The sequence below is a fragment of the Hyla sarda genome, chromosome 5 (genome assembly GCF_029499605.1).
Source record: "Hyla sarda isolate aHylSar1 chromosome 5, aHylSar1.hap1, whole genome shotgun sequence".
In the NCBI taxonomy this organism is placed as follows: domain Eukaryota; kingdom Metazoa; phylum Chordata; class Amphibia; order Anura; family Hylidae; genus Hyla; species Hyla sarda.
This window is the reverse complement of record NC_079193.1, coordinates 216,074,259-216,090,940: the sequence shown is the minus strand read 5'-3', so window position 1 is coordinate 216,090,940 and position 16,682 is coordinate 216,074,259. Positions and strand designations below refer to the sequence as shown.

Genomic DNA, 16,682 nt, shown 5'->3' with positions numbered 1-16,682 from the left:
TTTTTTTTTTTAAATCAACTGGTGCCAGAAAGTGAAACGGATAAATACATTTTATGGACTGTACACTAATCTTTTTGGATTTCTCTGATGTCATGACCACAGTGCTCTCTGCTGACCTCTGCTGTCCATTTTAGGAACTGTCCTGAGCAGCATAAGTTTGCTATGGGGATTTTCTCCTGCTCTGGACAGTTCCAAAAATGGACAGAGATGTCAGCAGAGAGCATTGTGGTTGTGACATCACAGAAATCCAAAAAGAAAAGCATTTCTTCTGTAGTATTTAGCCCCCTAAAAAGTACTGGAAGGAATAAGATTTTTTAATAGAAGTAATTTACAAATCTGTTTAACTTTCTGGCACCAGTTGATTTAAAACGTTTTCCACGTGGGTACCCCTTTAAGCTTTGGACTGCTCGCTTCATGGGCATAGAGAATGAGGAGTAGAGAATACTGCTAAAAACAAAACATTGGAATTACTGAATACTACCTTGTACTGTCCTGGGCACAAGTACTTGAATAAGCTCAATTTCTTAAATGCTACCTCCAGGTAGGACACTATACATAACATGTTAACATTACCACCTTCCACCAAGGTTCTAATGTTCCAGGTATATGCTATTTAAATATGGATAACCATCTGCACAGCCTCTGTCATCATAGCAGTTTATATGAATTATGTAACAGGGCTTAGTGGCTCATTGTGGCATTTTCTTTTACACAATTGAACATATTGCTAGTACTATATGTACTAAGTATTCAAACTCAGAAAGCATTTATACATAGGTGCCGCCAGCATTTACAAGTAAAAAAAAAAGTGGCAATAAATAAAATAAACTAATGCCCTGTAGTGTTTCTAAAAATACTGTCTCAAAATGCCTTGTGGCAAGGCAACTGTCTTTTAGCAGAATATGCAGAAAGATATTCAGGTTACCTTCTCTAAATACGAATCAATGTTATCCTGATTAACTGAAGGGTCCGTAACAAATTCAAAAAGTTCTCGCACAGTCATGACCGCAACTCCATGCTTCACAAAGAAATCTGCAGAGAACACACAGTATGGTTAAGATAATAAATCTTGTCTACACAATGTAATAAAATCTGCATAAAATATGAGCAAAAATTGACCGGTGTTAGGCTTTTTTTTTTTTCACATTCCGCACATTTGCATGTTCTGGCAGCACTAAGACCATGTGGAAATGCGCAGTCTCCATAAACAGCAATGCATTTCTGAGCAGAACATCTGCAGAAGTAATGAACACTGTTTCTGTGGACACTGAAAAGTAGATTTTTTAAATGCTTACAGTAAAATCTCTCTTTCTCGGAGCATCCATTGGGGGACACAGACAACTTGGGTATATCTTGCTGCCACTAGAAGGCTGACACTAGACATACAAAAAAGGTTGGCCCCTCCTGGCAGGATAAACCCCTCCTACTGACCCTGAGCTAATCAGTTTAGGGAAAGGGATTTTACGGTAAGCAGAAAAAATCTACTTTTCTCAGTCTGTTCCATTGGGGGACACAGAGACCGTGGGACTTACCAAGGCAGTCCCTGGGGTGGGGGAAAAAAAAAAACAACACAGAATCAGACAGAAGAAAGAGCCACTGCCGCCTGCAAAACCTTGCGACCCAGACTGGCGTCAGCTGACGCGAATGTGTGCACTTGGTAAAATTTTGTCAAAGTGTGCAAAGACGACCAGGTGGCCGCCTTACAAACTTGCAGGGACGAAGCCCTATTGTGGAGCGCCAAAGAAGCCCCAACAGAACTCATGGAATGCGCAGTCACCCGAAAAGGTGAGACCTTCCCGTTGCGACGGTACGACTTCGATACGGTAGAACGGATTCACCGCGAAATGGTCGCCTTGGAAGCCGGAAGACCCTTGCGACTACACTCTGGAATCACGAAGAAGGAGTCACCCTGCCGAAAAAAGGAGGTGACCAAAAGATATATCCGGACAGCCCGAACAACGTCCAGACTATGTAGGGAACGCTCCTTAGCATTGAGAGGAGCCGGACAAAAAGAAGGAAGAACAATCTCTTCGTTCGCGTGAAATGGGGAAACCACCTTGGGCAAGAAGGAGGGAGGTGGCCGAAAAACCACTGTGTCCTGGTTAAGGACAAAAAGGGGGAAAGAGCCGCTAGCTCAGAGACGCTCCTAACGGAAGTGATTGCTATGAGAAAGGCGACCTTCCACGAAAGGAAGCAAAGAGAAACATCCCAAAGAGGTTCGAACGGAGCCTCCCTCAAAACGCCAGGCACCAGGTTGAGGTCCCAAGGAGGAGTAGGAGACCTGAAAGAATGGCACCGCATGGGCCATGGCCTGCAGAAAGGTGCAGACATGAGAATTGGAAGGTAACTGCCGCTGAAACAGAATAGAAAGAGCACTTGACCTTTAAGAGAGCTGAGAGTCAAACATTGATCCAAACCGAATTGTAGAAAAGCAAGAAGAAGCAAGAAGGAGCAGAAAGGAAAACATGACCGGGGAAATGAACTGGAGCCACCAGAATGGCGGGAACGCCCTTCGCCTTGAATTTCCGCAGAACCCTGGGAGGGAGAGGTGGAAAAAGGTAAGGGAGACGGAAGGACGACCACGGAATGACCAGTGCGTCCACCGCCAGAGCCAGAGGGTCACGTGACTACGCGACAAAGTGGGGAACCAGCCCGTTGTGGTGAGACGCAAAGAGATCCACGTCCAGGGTCCCCCAGAGATCGCAGATCTGTGCAAACACCTCCGGATGGAGAGACCACTCTCCCGGATCCGCCGAAGAGTGGCTGGGATAGTCCGCTTCCCAATTCTCTACACCCAGAATGTGGATCGCGGGGAGAGCAGGAACTCGAATATGGCCAGCTGGAGGGGGCGATGACAAAACTGGGCAAAGGGGACCGCCTCCATGGCTGCCATTATCCGGCCCAGTACCTCCATGCAGAAACTAATTGGAATCAGAGAGGGGCACCGCAGGGAGCGCCGCTTGTCCAACGGGAGATGAACATTGGCGGCAGCCATGTCGAAAAGGAGACCCAGAAATACCAGAGACTGGGAGGGAGACAGGTGGGACTTTTCCCGGTTGATCACCCAAACGAAGGCGGACAGAGTCTGTACCATGACATGAAGGCTCTCCAAGTTTTGGGACCAGGACGGGACTTTGATTAAAAGTCGTCCAGGTAGGGGAGAACCAAGATCCCCCAGCCCAAAGAATGGCAATGACCACCGCAATGACTTTGGTGAAAACCCTGGGAGCCGTAGCTAGGCCAAAAGGAAGAGCCACGACAGGGACAGCAGAGTGGAGGAAACGCTGATGGGCAGGGAAAATGGACATAGGCATCCCAGATGTCCACCGACAAAAGAAACTCCCCCTGGTCCATGGAAACCACCACGGCTCGGAGGTACTCCATGCGAAAGTGATGGAGCCGCAAATGGCAGTTGAGTAACTTGAGGTCCCGGAAAAGAGACAGACGACCTCCCACCCGAGAAGAAGACACGGGTAGGGGTGCCCCTTCAGGAAGAGGAAGGCTTACGGGTACCAGACTTGGCTGCCAGAACAGCTGTCCAAATTCCCGGAAGGATGTCCCTTGAACGAAGGGGCTTTCAGAGATTGGGAGTGCTCCTGCTTGGGAGGGCGACCCGATGCAAAGGACCGAAAGGAAGCCGCCTTCCGACAGGGAACGGAGCGGTGAGGATTGTTCTGGGGCAGCAGAGAACTCTTACCCCCCTGTAGCTTCAGGAATAATTTCATCTAGCTGCTTCCCAAAGAGCCAGGAGCAAGTGAAAGATAACTCTGTTAGAGATTTCCTCGAAGCAGCATTTGCATCCCATGCCTTCAGCCACATGGAGCGGCGAATGGCAATCAAATTACCTGAAGCAAAAGCTGTGCAACGAGCAGACTCCAAGACTGCTGAGCAGACAAAGTCACCTGCCTGAAAGCTGGCGAGCAATATCCGCCAAGTCCTCACAGGGAGCTCCCGACAGGATGCCTTGGCATAGTTGAGAAGCCCAAAACGAAACAGCCTTGGCCACCCAAGCGGATGCAAAGGTGGGAAGCAGGGACAAACCTGCCGCTTCAAAGGCAAATTTCGCCATGTTCTCGATCTTTTTGTCAGCAGGATCCTTAAGAGATGCTGCATCCGCTAGAGGCAGAGTAGTAGATTTGGACAGGCGAGAGACTGGAGGATCAACTGTAGGCGGCACTGTACACTTGGAAACCAGATCCGGAGGAAAGGGAAACTGAGTTTGAATCTTTTTGCTTCCAAGCCGCGTCCAACATTCGCCAAATTCAGCATAGAACTGAATTTGGCGTCAGACATAGATGCTAATAAGAGTAGTCAGCAAAAATAAAATGGAGCAATCTCACCCAAGTTCTGTGTCCCGCTGCCGGAGCTGGAAAGCAGGCTGTAGGTGCCTTGATGCCAGAGCTGTGGGAACCAGGAGCAGCTGCAACAATATGGTCCACGGAGCAGAAGAGAAGAGAGGAGAGGAGGAGCTAGTAGCCCGTCCCAGGGAATGCATCCGCCCCAGCACGGGAAAATGACCCCAAAAGTGTGCGCACTGAGCTGATAGGTAAATCAGTGACCCCTGGTGCGCGTGCAAGACAAGTATCGGCCAGAACCGAAAGTGGGCGGGAGATCCGCCGCACACTCGAATGCGGGCAGAGAAAAGACCCGGCTGCAGTCTATATTAATCAGTGTGCCACGCACGCACGCCTGACGGGTGCAGGTGAAAACTAAAGAAAGAAAAAAGACGTCGGCCTGCAGCCAGCGTCCCTTATAGTGAAAGCACTGCCCGCAAGTAAGCAGTGCCGGGGAGGGAAACTGCCCCGCAATCCCTGGAGCCCCAGCACTGCAGAAACACACCTCACCCATACTACACATTACCCCCAATAAAGAATATAAACAAAAATTCCTCCCCCAGGAGACCCCAGAGATAAGGAGCTCCCCAGTAAGGACCCAGGCATACTAGTATCACGTCAGGCTCAGACAGCGGAATGAGCAGGAGGGATAGGGGGACCTGGACCCAAAGTGCAACTCCAGGCGCTGGCCGTTGGCGGGAAGGGGTTAACAGTGCATACTTTATGCCCCGTGCCCCTTAGCCGCATATAGGGGAACAGGTAGCGCCATGCTCCTGAACCCCCACCTGGAAATAAGAAAATAAAGGAGAAAATCTAAAACAGGCCCTAGCTATAAAAATAAAAAAGAAGACCGGGTCTGGATAACTCTGACCCGCTGTATCTGCCTCCTACTGACACTAAGCTAAAACTGATTAGCTCAGGGTCAGTAGGCGGGGAATATCCTGCCAGGAGGGGCCGACTTTCTTTTGTATGCCTAGTGTCAGTCTCCTAGTGGCAGCAAGATATACCCACCGACTCTGTGTACCCCAATGGAACCGACCCAAGAAATCGGGATTTCCACACCAGAGACATCTGCCACAAAAATTCTGCACAATGTAGCAGAATCCCAATGAAATCAAATGAACTCTACTGCAACGGAATTTCTGAGCATGATATTTCTACTTGGAAAATCTGCCATGTGAACATGTTCTTTATAAAAGGAAACTGACAGCTGGGTTCACCCACACTAAAACTTAATACACAGAGTTATTGTGCGGGTGACCAGACAAATATAAGTGATAACTAACTCAGATAGGTGGTCCAGTTTTGGAGATAGACACGTTATTAGTCGACATTGATAATATGTTTATATCCAGCTTTGCGCAATGGAGGTGGGACCCGGCATAACCAGGATCCCCGACTCCATCTTCTCTGCTCTGATATGCCCTCATGAATATTCATCGAGGACCCTTCACCCATGTGAGCCTTCTGTGGGAGGCATATAGGAGCAGAGGGGGCTGAGTTAGGGATGCTGTGTCCTACTTCCGTTGCCGGTGAGTCATATACTAGCAACGAAGGCTAACCGGACCACAGGTCTGGGTAAGTTGTACCTCGTTTTTATACATTAGAAGACATTCATACAAAAGTGTTTTTTTGCATAGGCCTTGTGCTCGCCAATCTGCAGCAAAACCAGCAACAAATCTGGCAGGTTTTTGCTAGGTATTTGCTGCAGAAGTGAATAAGATCCACAGCAAAAAGATTTTCACTGTTTGTAGAAATATCCTAAAATGTCAATATAAACGTGTAGAAAACTCAGAATTAAAACACAATAGACTACATTCCCCAAAGATGGGACCAACAAATATCACATATTTATAGCATATGTACCAATCAACATTTTTTTACTCTTACATTTTGAAATCGTGGCCGTGGCAAGATAACAGGGGCACAATTATCTGTGGACAGCAAACCCTCGCCACCACTGCCACTATTGCTTGTACATTACTGATAATTGCGGGCAGCATATTGAATAGTCAATGTTTAAATCGGAAAGTCCATGTCCCAACAGCAGTTTATGTAAGGGTGCCATAAATTTGTGTGCCTCAACTGTGTGCATACATTATAAGTATGGTTTTTTCAGCGCAGTAATCTGGTGCAGTCAAAAAGCACATCGAAAATTAAACTGCACGGAAAAACACAACCTAAGCTTTGTTTCATAGTGAGAAGTTTTGAAAGTACCCTTTAAGAATGAGATATTCAACATATTTGGCCATCTAATGTATATACTTGGATCACTAAACCTTGGCAGCAAAAAACAAAATGTTACAACTTTATAAAATATTAGTTAAAAACTCACCATTCACATTGAGGCAGTCTTTCCGAAGAAACTCCAAAGCATGTGGATGATCATGTTCCACTGACTGAGACACATCAATGATATATATCTGCCCATTGTGGTAACTGAAATGGCATAACCAGAACATTTATTCTGAACAGAGAAGGTGGTACAAGCAATACTCGCCCAGATTTATCACTTTCCCAGAACTCTATAAAATATTAAAGCTGAGCTGTAATTGGTTGTAATTGTAAATGGGCAAAAAGAGAGTTTTGGTTTCAGGAAAATAATAAATCCAGACCACTATGTAAGGCACTCAAAGACATGACCATAAAATACACTGACAATGATAGGAGTCAATGATCAAAAGGTCAAGCAAAACAATAAGTACTTATATACTTATATACTCTATATACTTAATGATTGTTTCAGGAGATTCTGATGGAGTAAAAGAAAAAAGTGTCATTGGGTTGTTGGCATGGACTGTTGGCATAGAAACAGGTCTTGTTTCTGAGAAATCCGGATCTATTATATAGAGAAGAGCCACCTTTCGGCCTCTATATTGATGCGCTGAAGCTTACCATTATTAGGGTATATCCATTTGCAGTATTATAATATCTATTATAAAATTGTATGGAGAGGTTTCACATTTGGAAAAGAACCTGATCAACCACCCAAACAGGTCAACAATCTACAGAAGCAGCAAGTGCCAAAAAAAAAACGGCTGTGGCACACAATGCAGGTAAGATGCTTGTAGTGCCCTAAGTACAGTACTGCTAATAGCATGATTGGTGCTTGCTGTGTATATAGACAGTATACAGTAAAAATGTTTTTGTAAAGTCCCCAAAAAAATATGTAGAAAAGAGTTTTACTTACAGCATGTTAAATTCACTAAGGTCTGCATGTACAAGTCTGGCATCCTGGTACATTTTTCTCATGTAATGCATGACGTCTAAATAAATCTCCCGAGCTTTAGAGTCTGACAACTGGACATTTTTTAACAATGGAGCAGGCCTTGGAAAGAAAAAAAAACATAAGTAAAGCAAAAGTTAAGCATACAGGTTTACATCTACTGAACACAACCACAGTCAGAGCACCTCCAGGATATGTACATAAATGTACCTTTTGTTGGTTTTACATTTTAAAAATGGGCAAAAACTCAACTGAACTCAGTGAAATGGCTGCTTGTGCAAAAATCTATTCATGTTAAGGCATTAAAATTAAGCATTGCCCCTTGGTCTCCAAAACCCCAATGGCGCTCATTCTCTTCTGAGCATTGTAGTGTGCCGCAGAGAACTTTACCTCCACATATGGGGTATTTATATACTCAGAAGAAATGGGGTTACAAATTTTGGGGGGGCTTTTTTCCTATTATTGGGATAAAACCAGCATTTTCGTGAAAAAATAAAATTTCATATTCAACAAAAATTCCTCAAACACCTTTGGGGTGTTGAGGCTCACTATACCCCTTGTTACCTTCCTTAAGGGGTGTAGTTTCCAAAATGGGGTCACATGTGGGTGGTTTTTTTTTGTGTTTATGTCAGAACCGCTGTAACGATCAGCCATCCCTGTGCAAATCACCTCAAATGTACATGGCGCTCTCCCTCCTGAGCCTTGTTGTGCGCCCACAGAGCATTTTACGTCCACATATGGGGTATTTACATACTCAGGAGAAATTGTGATACAAAGTTTGGGGGTCTTTTTTTCTTTTACCTCTTGTGAAAATTAAAAGTATGGGGCAACACCAGCATGTTAGTGTAAAAAAGTGTATTTGCATAGGGACGGACCCGCAAGCGTTACAATCGCCTACCAAAAATATTCTAAGCCAGTGATTCCCAAACAGGGTGCTTCCAGCTGTTGCTAAACTCCCAGCATGCCTGGACAGTCAGTGGCTGTCCGGCAATGCTGGGAGTTGTTTTGCAACAGCTGGAGGCTCCGTTCTGGAAACACTGCTGTACAAGATGTTTTTCATTTTTATTGGGGGGGGGGGGGGGGGGATGTAGTGTACATGTGTGTATATGTAGTGTTTTTCCCTCCATTTTGTGGTGTGGTAGTGTAGTGTTTTTAGGGTACACACGGGCGGGGGTTTACGGTGAGTGTCCCTCTAAAAGTTTGAGCTGCGGCAGAAAATACGCTGCAATTCAAACTTGAAGCAGGAAACTCACTGTAAACCCCCGCCCGTGTGGTTTTATCCTGTACAGTCCCATGGGGGGAGTATGGGGGGGTTGCAAACCCAAACCTCCAGCTGTAGCAAGACTACAACTCCCAGCATGTACTGATCGCCAAAGGCCATGCTGGGAGATGTAGTTATGCAACAGCTGGAGGCACACTACAACTCAGCCGTTTGTGCATGCTGGTAAGTTTTAATTATGCAATATTCAGAGGACCAGTTTAGAGACCACTGCACAATGGGCTCTAAACTGTGGACCTCCAGATTTTGCAAAACTACAAATCCCAGCATGCCCAAACAGCAAACAGCTGTCTGGGCATGCTGGGAGTCGTAGTTTTGCAAGATCTGGAGGGCTACAGTTTAGAGACCACTGTATAGTAGTCTCCAAACTGTGGCCCTCAAAATGTGAACACGCCGAGGATGATTGCTACCTGCCGCCGATAGGTAAGTGACCAACGCTGCCGCACCCAGCACAGTACCCCCGCTCTGCCCGGGGGAACCGAACTTTAACCCGCTCCTGATCTGCTATTGGTCAGTCGCTCCTTTGCCACGGGATGCCTGCTGAACAATTTCAGCAGGCAACCCGTTCCGTTCACTGCCCGGTTACCGGAAACAACGAGGGAGTACAGGACGTAAGTCCCAGGATGGCGTACCTGAAATCATTCAGCAGGCATCCCGTGGCAATGCCTAGGGGGGTCCTGAGACTCCCCCATAACAACGATCAATTCTGACTGGTGAATCACGGTTTTCCTAGGGTGACCAGGTCTCTGGTGACCCGATCACCTAGATAATATCTTGATCGGGGCTTTCACACATAGCCCCGATCACCCTGAAAGATAGAAATGAGGTGGGCAGGGGTGCAAGCGACCGACCAATAGCAGATGGGGGGTTCAAAGGTTAGTTCCCCCGCTCTGCCCACCAATGGTAGTTCGGGCAGAGCGGGGGAACAGGTACTGAAGCAGTGGGAGCAGCATGGGTGATGCGTGCAACAGAGCGGGCAGCAGGTGGCGATTGGCGCTGGCGAGTGGGTCAGGCAGCGATCGGCGGTGCGGGCACAAAATGTCGCCCTCGAGATGTTACAAAACTACAACTCCCAGCATGCCCAGACAGTCCAGAGATGCTGGGAGTTGTAGTTCAGCAACATCTGAAGGGCCAGATGTTGCCAAACTACAACTTTCAGCAGGCCTGGACAGTCTGGGCATGCTGAAAGTTGTAGTTTTGCAATATCTGGAGGGCCACAGTTTGGAGACCACTACACAGTTTGGCCCTGCAAATGCTGCAAAACTACAATTTCCAGCAAGCCCAGACAGTCGAGCATGCTGGGTGTTGTAGTTCTGCAGCATCTGGCCCTCCAGCTGTTGCATAACTACAACCCCCAGCATGCCCTTTGGCTGTCAGTGTATGCTGGGAGTTTTGCAACAGCTAAATATTTGCGCGCCCCCCCCCCCCCCCCCATGTGAATGTACAGGGTACATTCACACAGGCAGGTTTACAGTGTGTTTCCCGCTGCAAGTTTGAGATGCGGCAAATTTTCCACTGACTGTAAACCCACCCATGTTAATGTACCCTAAAAACACTACACTACACAAAATAAAAAGTAAAACACTACATATGCATATACCCCTTACACAGTTACACCACACCCCAAATAAAAATGAAAAACGTCTCATACGGCAGGGTTTCCAAAATGAAGCCTCCAGCTGTTGCAAAATAACTCCCAGTATTGCCAGACAGCCATTGACTGTCCAGGCATGCTGGGAGTTTTGCAACAGCTGGAGGTACCCTGTTTGGGAAACACTGCTGTAGGATAATTTTGGTGGTGGAGGCAATTGTAAAACTTGCATCTGGGTCCACCCCTATGCAAATCCCCAATTTAGGCCTCAAATGCGCATGGCGCTCTATCAATTTGGAGCCCTGTCTTATTTCAAGGCAACAGTTTAGGGCCACATTTGGGGTATTTCCGTACTTGGGAGAAATTGTGTTACACTAACATGCTGGTGTTGCCCCTTACAAGAGGTAACAGGAGAAAAAGACCCCCATAATTGAACACAATTTCTGCCGAGTACGGAAATACCACATATGTGGACGTAAAGTGCTCTACAGGCGCACAACAGGGCTCAGGAGTAAGAGCGCACCATGTGCATTTGAGGCCTAAATTGGTTATTTGCACAGAGGTGGCTGATCGTTCCATAGATTCTGATATAAAATGCAAAAAAAAAAAAAAATTTAAAAAACCCACATGTGACCCCATTTTGGAAACTACACTCCTTAAGGAACGTAATAAGGGGTGCAGTGAGCATTTACACCCCACAGGTGATTGAGGAGTTTTCGTTAAAGTTGGACACGAAAATAAAAAAACAATTTTTTTCCACTAAAATGCTGGCGTTACCCCAAATTTTTCATTTTCACAAGGGTTAATAGGAGAAAAATCCCCCCAAAATTTGTAACCCCATTTCTTCTGAGTATGGAAATACTCCATATGTGGATGTAAAGTGCTCTGCGGGCGAACTTCAATGCTCAGAAGAGAAGGAGCGAAATTTTCTTTGAGAGTGAATTTGGCTGGAAGAGAAGGCTATGTGCGTTCACAAAGTCCCCATGCTGCCAGAACAGGGGACCCCCCCCACGTGACCCCATTTTGGAAACTACACCCCTCACAGAATTTAATAAGGGGTACAGTGAGCATTTACACCCCACAGGTGTCTGACAGATTTTTTTTGAACAGTCGTCTGTAAAAATGAAAAATTTAATTTTTAATTTGCACAGCCCACTGTTCCAAAGATCTGTCAAACGCCAGTGGGGTGTAACTGCTCATTGCACCCCTTATTACATTCAGCGAGGGGTGTAGTTTACAAAATGGGTTGACATGTGGGAGGTCCACTGTTCTGGCACCATGGGGGCTTTGTAAACGCATGACTCCCGACTTCCATTCCAACCAAATTCTCTCTCCAAAAGCCCAATGGCGCCCCTCTTCTGAGCCCTGTACTGCGCCCGCAGAGCACTTTATGTCCACACATGGGTTATTTCCTTACTCAGAAGAAATGGTGTTGCAAAATTTGGGGTAACGCCAGAATTTTTGTGAACAAATTCAGATTTTTCATTTTCACGTCACACTTTAACCCCTTAAGGACCAGGCCATTTTACACCTTAGGACCGGAGCATTTTTTTTTCAATTCTGACCACTGTCACTTTAAACATTAATAACTCTGGAATGCTTTTACTTATCATTCTGATTCCGAGACTGTTTTTTCGTGACATATTCTACTCTAACATGGTGGTAAAATTTTGTGGTAACTTGCATCCTTTCTTGGTGAAAAATCCCAAAATTTGATGAAAAATTTGAAAATTTTGCATTTTTCTAACTTTCAAGCTCTCTGCTTGTAAGGAAAATGGATATTCCAAAATATATATTTTTTTATTCACATAAACAATATGTCTACTTTATGATTACATCATAAAATTGACGAGTTTTTACTTTTGGAAGACATCAGAGGGCTTCAAAGTTCAGCAGCAATTTTCAAATTTTTCACAAAATTTTGAAACTCGCTCTTTTTCAGGGACCAGTTCAGGTTTGAAGTGGATTTGAAGGGTCTTCATCTTAGAAATACCCCACAAATGACCCCATTATAAAAACTGCACCCCCCAAAGTATTCAAAATTACATTCAGTAAGTGTTTTAACCCTTTAGGTGTTTCACAGGAATAGCAGCAAAGTGAAGGAAAAAATTCACAATCTTCATTTTTTACACTCACATGTTCTTGTAGACCCAATTTTTTTATTTTTACAAGGGGTAAAAGGAGAAAATTTAGACTTGTATTTGCAGCCCAATTTCTCTCGAGTAAGTACATACCTCATATGTCAATGTAAAGTGTTCCGCGGGCGCAGTAGAGGGCTCAGAAGGGAAACGGCGACAAGGTGATTTTGTAGAGTACGCTTTTTTGAAATGTTTTTGGGGGGCATGTTGCATTTAGGAAGCCCCTATGGTGCCAGAACAGCAAAAAACCATGCCATTTTGGAAACTAGACCCCTTGAGGAACGTAGCAAGGAATTAAGTGAGCCTTAATACCCCACAGGCGTTTCACGACTTTTGCATATGTAAAAAAAAAAAATTTAAAAAAAATTTCCCATTAAAATGTGTTTCCCCCCAAACTTCACATTTTTGCAAGGGTTAATAGCAGAAAAGACCCACAAAATTTGTAACCCCATCTCTTCTGAGTATAGAGGTACCCCATAAGTTGACCTGAAGTGCACTGGGGGCGAACTGCAATGCTCAGAAGAGAAGGAGTAATATTTGGCTTTTTGAGAGCAAATTTTGCTAGGGGGGCATGTTGCATTTAGGAAGCCCCTATGGTGCCAGGACAGCAAAAAAAAAACAAAACAAAACAGATGGCATACCATTTTGGAAACTAGACCCCTTGAGGAATTAAGCAAGCCTTAATACCCCACAGGGGTTTCACGACTTTTGCATATGTAAAAAAAAAAAATTATTTTTTCACTAAAATGTGTGTTTCCCCCCAAATTTCAAATTTTGCAAGGGTTAATAGAAGAAAAGACCCACCAAAATTTGTAACCCCATCTCTTCTGAGTATGGCGATACCCCATATGTGGCCCTAAACTGTTGCCTTGAAATACGACAGGGCTCCAAAGTGAGAGCGCCATGTGCATTTGAGGCCTAAATTAGGGATTTGCATAGGGGTGGACATGGGGAATCACTGGCGTAGAATACCCCTAACAGGGTGCCTCCAGCTGTTGCAAAACTCCCAGCATGCCTCGACAGTCAACAGCTGTCCGACAATACTGGGAGTTGTTGTTTTGCAACAGCTGGAGGCTCCGTTTTGGAAACAGGGGCATACCAGACGTTTTTCATTTTTATTGGGGAGGGGGGCTGTGTAGGGGTATGTGTATATGTAGTGTTTTTTACTATTTATTTTATTTTGTGTTAGTGTAGTGTAGTGTTTTTAGGGTACAGTCACACGGGCGGGGGATCACATCGAGTTTCCTGCTGGAGTTTGAGCTGCCGCGCAAAATTAGCTGGAACTCAAACTTGCAGCAGGATACTGTAACTGTAACCCCTGTCCATGTGAATGTACCCTGTACATTCAAGGGGGGGGGCAAACCTCCAGCTGTTGCAATACTACAACCTCCAGCATGCCCTTTGGCTGTCCGTGCATGTTGGGGGTTGTAGTGATTTAAAAGCTGGAGCCCCACTGGTTGCAAAACACAGAGTTTGTTACTTAACTCAGTGTTTTACAACCAGTGTGCCTCCAGCTGTTGCAAAACTACAACTCCCAGCAAGCCAAGACTGTCCAGACAAGCTGGGAGTTGTAGTTCTGCAACATCTGAAGGGCCAGATGTTACAGAACTACAACTCCCAGCATGCCTGGACAGTCTTGGCAAGCTGGGAGTTGTAGTTTTGCAACATCTGGAAGGGCACAGTGGTCCCAAAACTGTGGACCTCCAGATGTTGCAAAACTGCAACTCCCAGCATGCTCAGACGCAAAGGGCTGTCTGGGCATGCTGGGAGTTGTAGTATACAGGGTCCCAATACAGCAATGCATGTCGCTTTACGGCAACGTACATTGCTGTAAAGGGCCCGACCGCGGCTGAAGAGGAACTCACCTGTCGCCGCCGTCTTCAGGGACGAGGTAAGTACCGGGGCCGGTCCCCAGCACTCCCCCGTCCCATCCTCTGGTCTTCTTCCCATCCTCTCCGGACTTCAAGGGGCCGGGAAGGGTGGGAGGAAGTAACTGCCCCCCCCCCCCCCTGCGATTGGTCGGTTACCGACGGATCGCAGGGGATCGGAGGAGGTGGCAGGCTTGCCACCTCGCTCCTAGCCTCCAGCATGGTCCTGGCTGTCTGTGACAACCGGGATCATGCAAAATTACCGGGCGGTCGGGTCCCAGAGACCCGATCAGCCCGGTATAGCCGCAAATCACTAGCGCGATTTTGCCGGCCATTTGCGGCAATCGCCGACATGGCCCCCCTCAGCGTTTGCCCTGGATCCCTGCTGAAGGATTTCAGCAGGGATCCGCTTCCGATCTCTGCCCGGCAGGGACCAGAAAACGCCATGACGTCCTGGGACGTCATGTGTCCTTAAAGCCCAGGGTGCCATGTGTCCTTAAGGGGTACTCCCCTGGAAAACAATTTATTTTTTTAAATCAACTGGTGCCAGAAAGTTAAACAGATTTGTAAATTACTTCTATTAAAAAATATTAACCCTTCCTATACTTATCAGCTGTTATATGCACCACAGAAAGTTCTTTTCTTTTTGAATTTCCTTTCTGTTTGACCACACTTACACCTCTGTCCATTTTAGTACCTGTCCGGAACAGGAGAGGTTTGCTATGGGGATTTGCAGAGTTGTCAGCAGAGAGCACTGTGGTCCGACATAGATGAAATTTAAAAAGAAAAGAACTTTCTGTGGAGCATACAACAGCTGATAAGTACAGGAAGGATTAAGATTTTTAAATAGAAGTAATTTACTAATCTGTTTAACTTTCTGGCACCAGTTGATTTAAAAAAAAAAAAAAATAAATAAATAAAAATGTTTTGCCAGGGGAGTACCCCTTTAATGAAAGTTTGTCAATTACCTGTGGGGTATTAAGGCTCACTTTACCCCTTGTTACGTTCCTTGAGGGGTGTAGCTTCCCAAATAGTGTGCCATGTGTTTTTTTTTTTTTTTTTTTTTGAGGAATTGGTTTACAAATTTTGGCGGCTTTTTCACTTTTTACCCCTTGCAAAAATGAAAAAAAAAAATGGGGCTTCAATAACATGTTAGTGTAAAAAATGAGATTTTTTGTACTCAATGTAAAATCTCTTTCTCATAGCTTTCATTGGGGGACACCTAACTAATGGGTATATGCTCTTGCCACTAGGAGGCCCCGACACTAGGAAAAAAAGTTGGCTCCTCCCTGGCAGGATATACCCGCCCACCTGCAGTGAGGTAATCAGTTTTGTCACAAAGCAGTAGGAGAAGACAACAAAGACATACGTCCGAAGGACCCTAGAAAGGAATCCTGGAGAAACAACCCAAGAACCGGAAAGAATCGTCCGGAAAAAAAAGAGGAAGAATGGGTGGGTGCGGTGTCCCCCCTATGAAAGCTACGAGAAAGAGATTTTACGGTGAGTACAAAAAATCTCCTTTTCTCGGTCGCTCTTCATTGGGGGATACCTAACTGATGGGATGTACCAAAGCAGTGAAAAACAGGGAAAAAACAACCACCAGAGAAAAGGAATCAGCCCTAAGACTCGACTCACGTGTCCCCAAGGCCTGCAGATGAGCACCCTCAAACGGAGACACATAAGGCCCAGAAATGGAACTTCCGGCAGATCCCCCGTCAAGGAGATGGACTAGGACGCCAAGGAAAAGGCAGCTCCCTGTAGAGACCCAAGGCACCCGGGTCATACAGAGAGAAAAGGAACCACAGGAAAAGAAGGAAAGATTGGATGCTGATCTGGAAAGGGTCGGTGTACGAGAGCAAAGACCGAAACAGCTGCAGGCCCAAAAACCGCTGTCCCAGGGACCCGCCATGAGCCGAAAGAGCCGTACTGGGGTAATGCAGATAACGCCGTCCAACTCGGGAGGACCTGGACCCCAAGGAAGAAAGGAGCAACAAACACCCTGAAAAAGGGGGCATCTCCTAAAGAGTAAGAAAAAACAGACTGCGAAAAGCTCTCCGGACGATAAAAACGTCCATGAAGAAGTAAAGGAGTGCAGAACCGAAAAACAGCCCCGACTAATGGGATCGCGGAGGAGTCTAGGCCAGAACTCCACACATGCCAAAGGCCTGAACCATCACCCCGGCCCAAGGAACCGTGAGAGCCGCCTAAAAGGAAGGCATGCCACAGCATCCTACGACAGAGTCCAA

The 16,682-nt window shown here is 45.9% G+C and overlaps 1 protein-coding gene across 4 annotated transcripts in view; it reads right to left on the bottom strand.

Moving 5' to 3' along the window:
- Nucleotides 1–16,682, bottom strand: part of RIOK1 (RIO kinase 1) — a 99,769-nt gene that overhangs the window by 21,116 nt on the left and 61,971 nt on the right. For all 4 annotated transcript variants that reach the window (XM_056521107.1, XM_056521106.1, XM_056521105.1 and 1 more), the window contains exons 10-12: nt 7,525–7,662; nt 6,670–6,773; nt 926–1,032 (exon numbers count right to left, since the gene is read on the bottom strand). In XM_056521107.1, the coding sequence (XP_056377082.1) occupies nt 926–1,032; nt 6,670–6,773; nt 7,525–7,662 (349 nt within the window). The remainder of the gene's footprint in view (nt 1–925; nt 1,033–6,669; nt 6,774–7,524; nt 7,663–16,682) is intronic.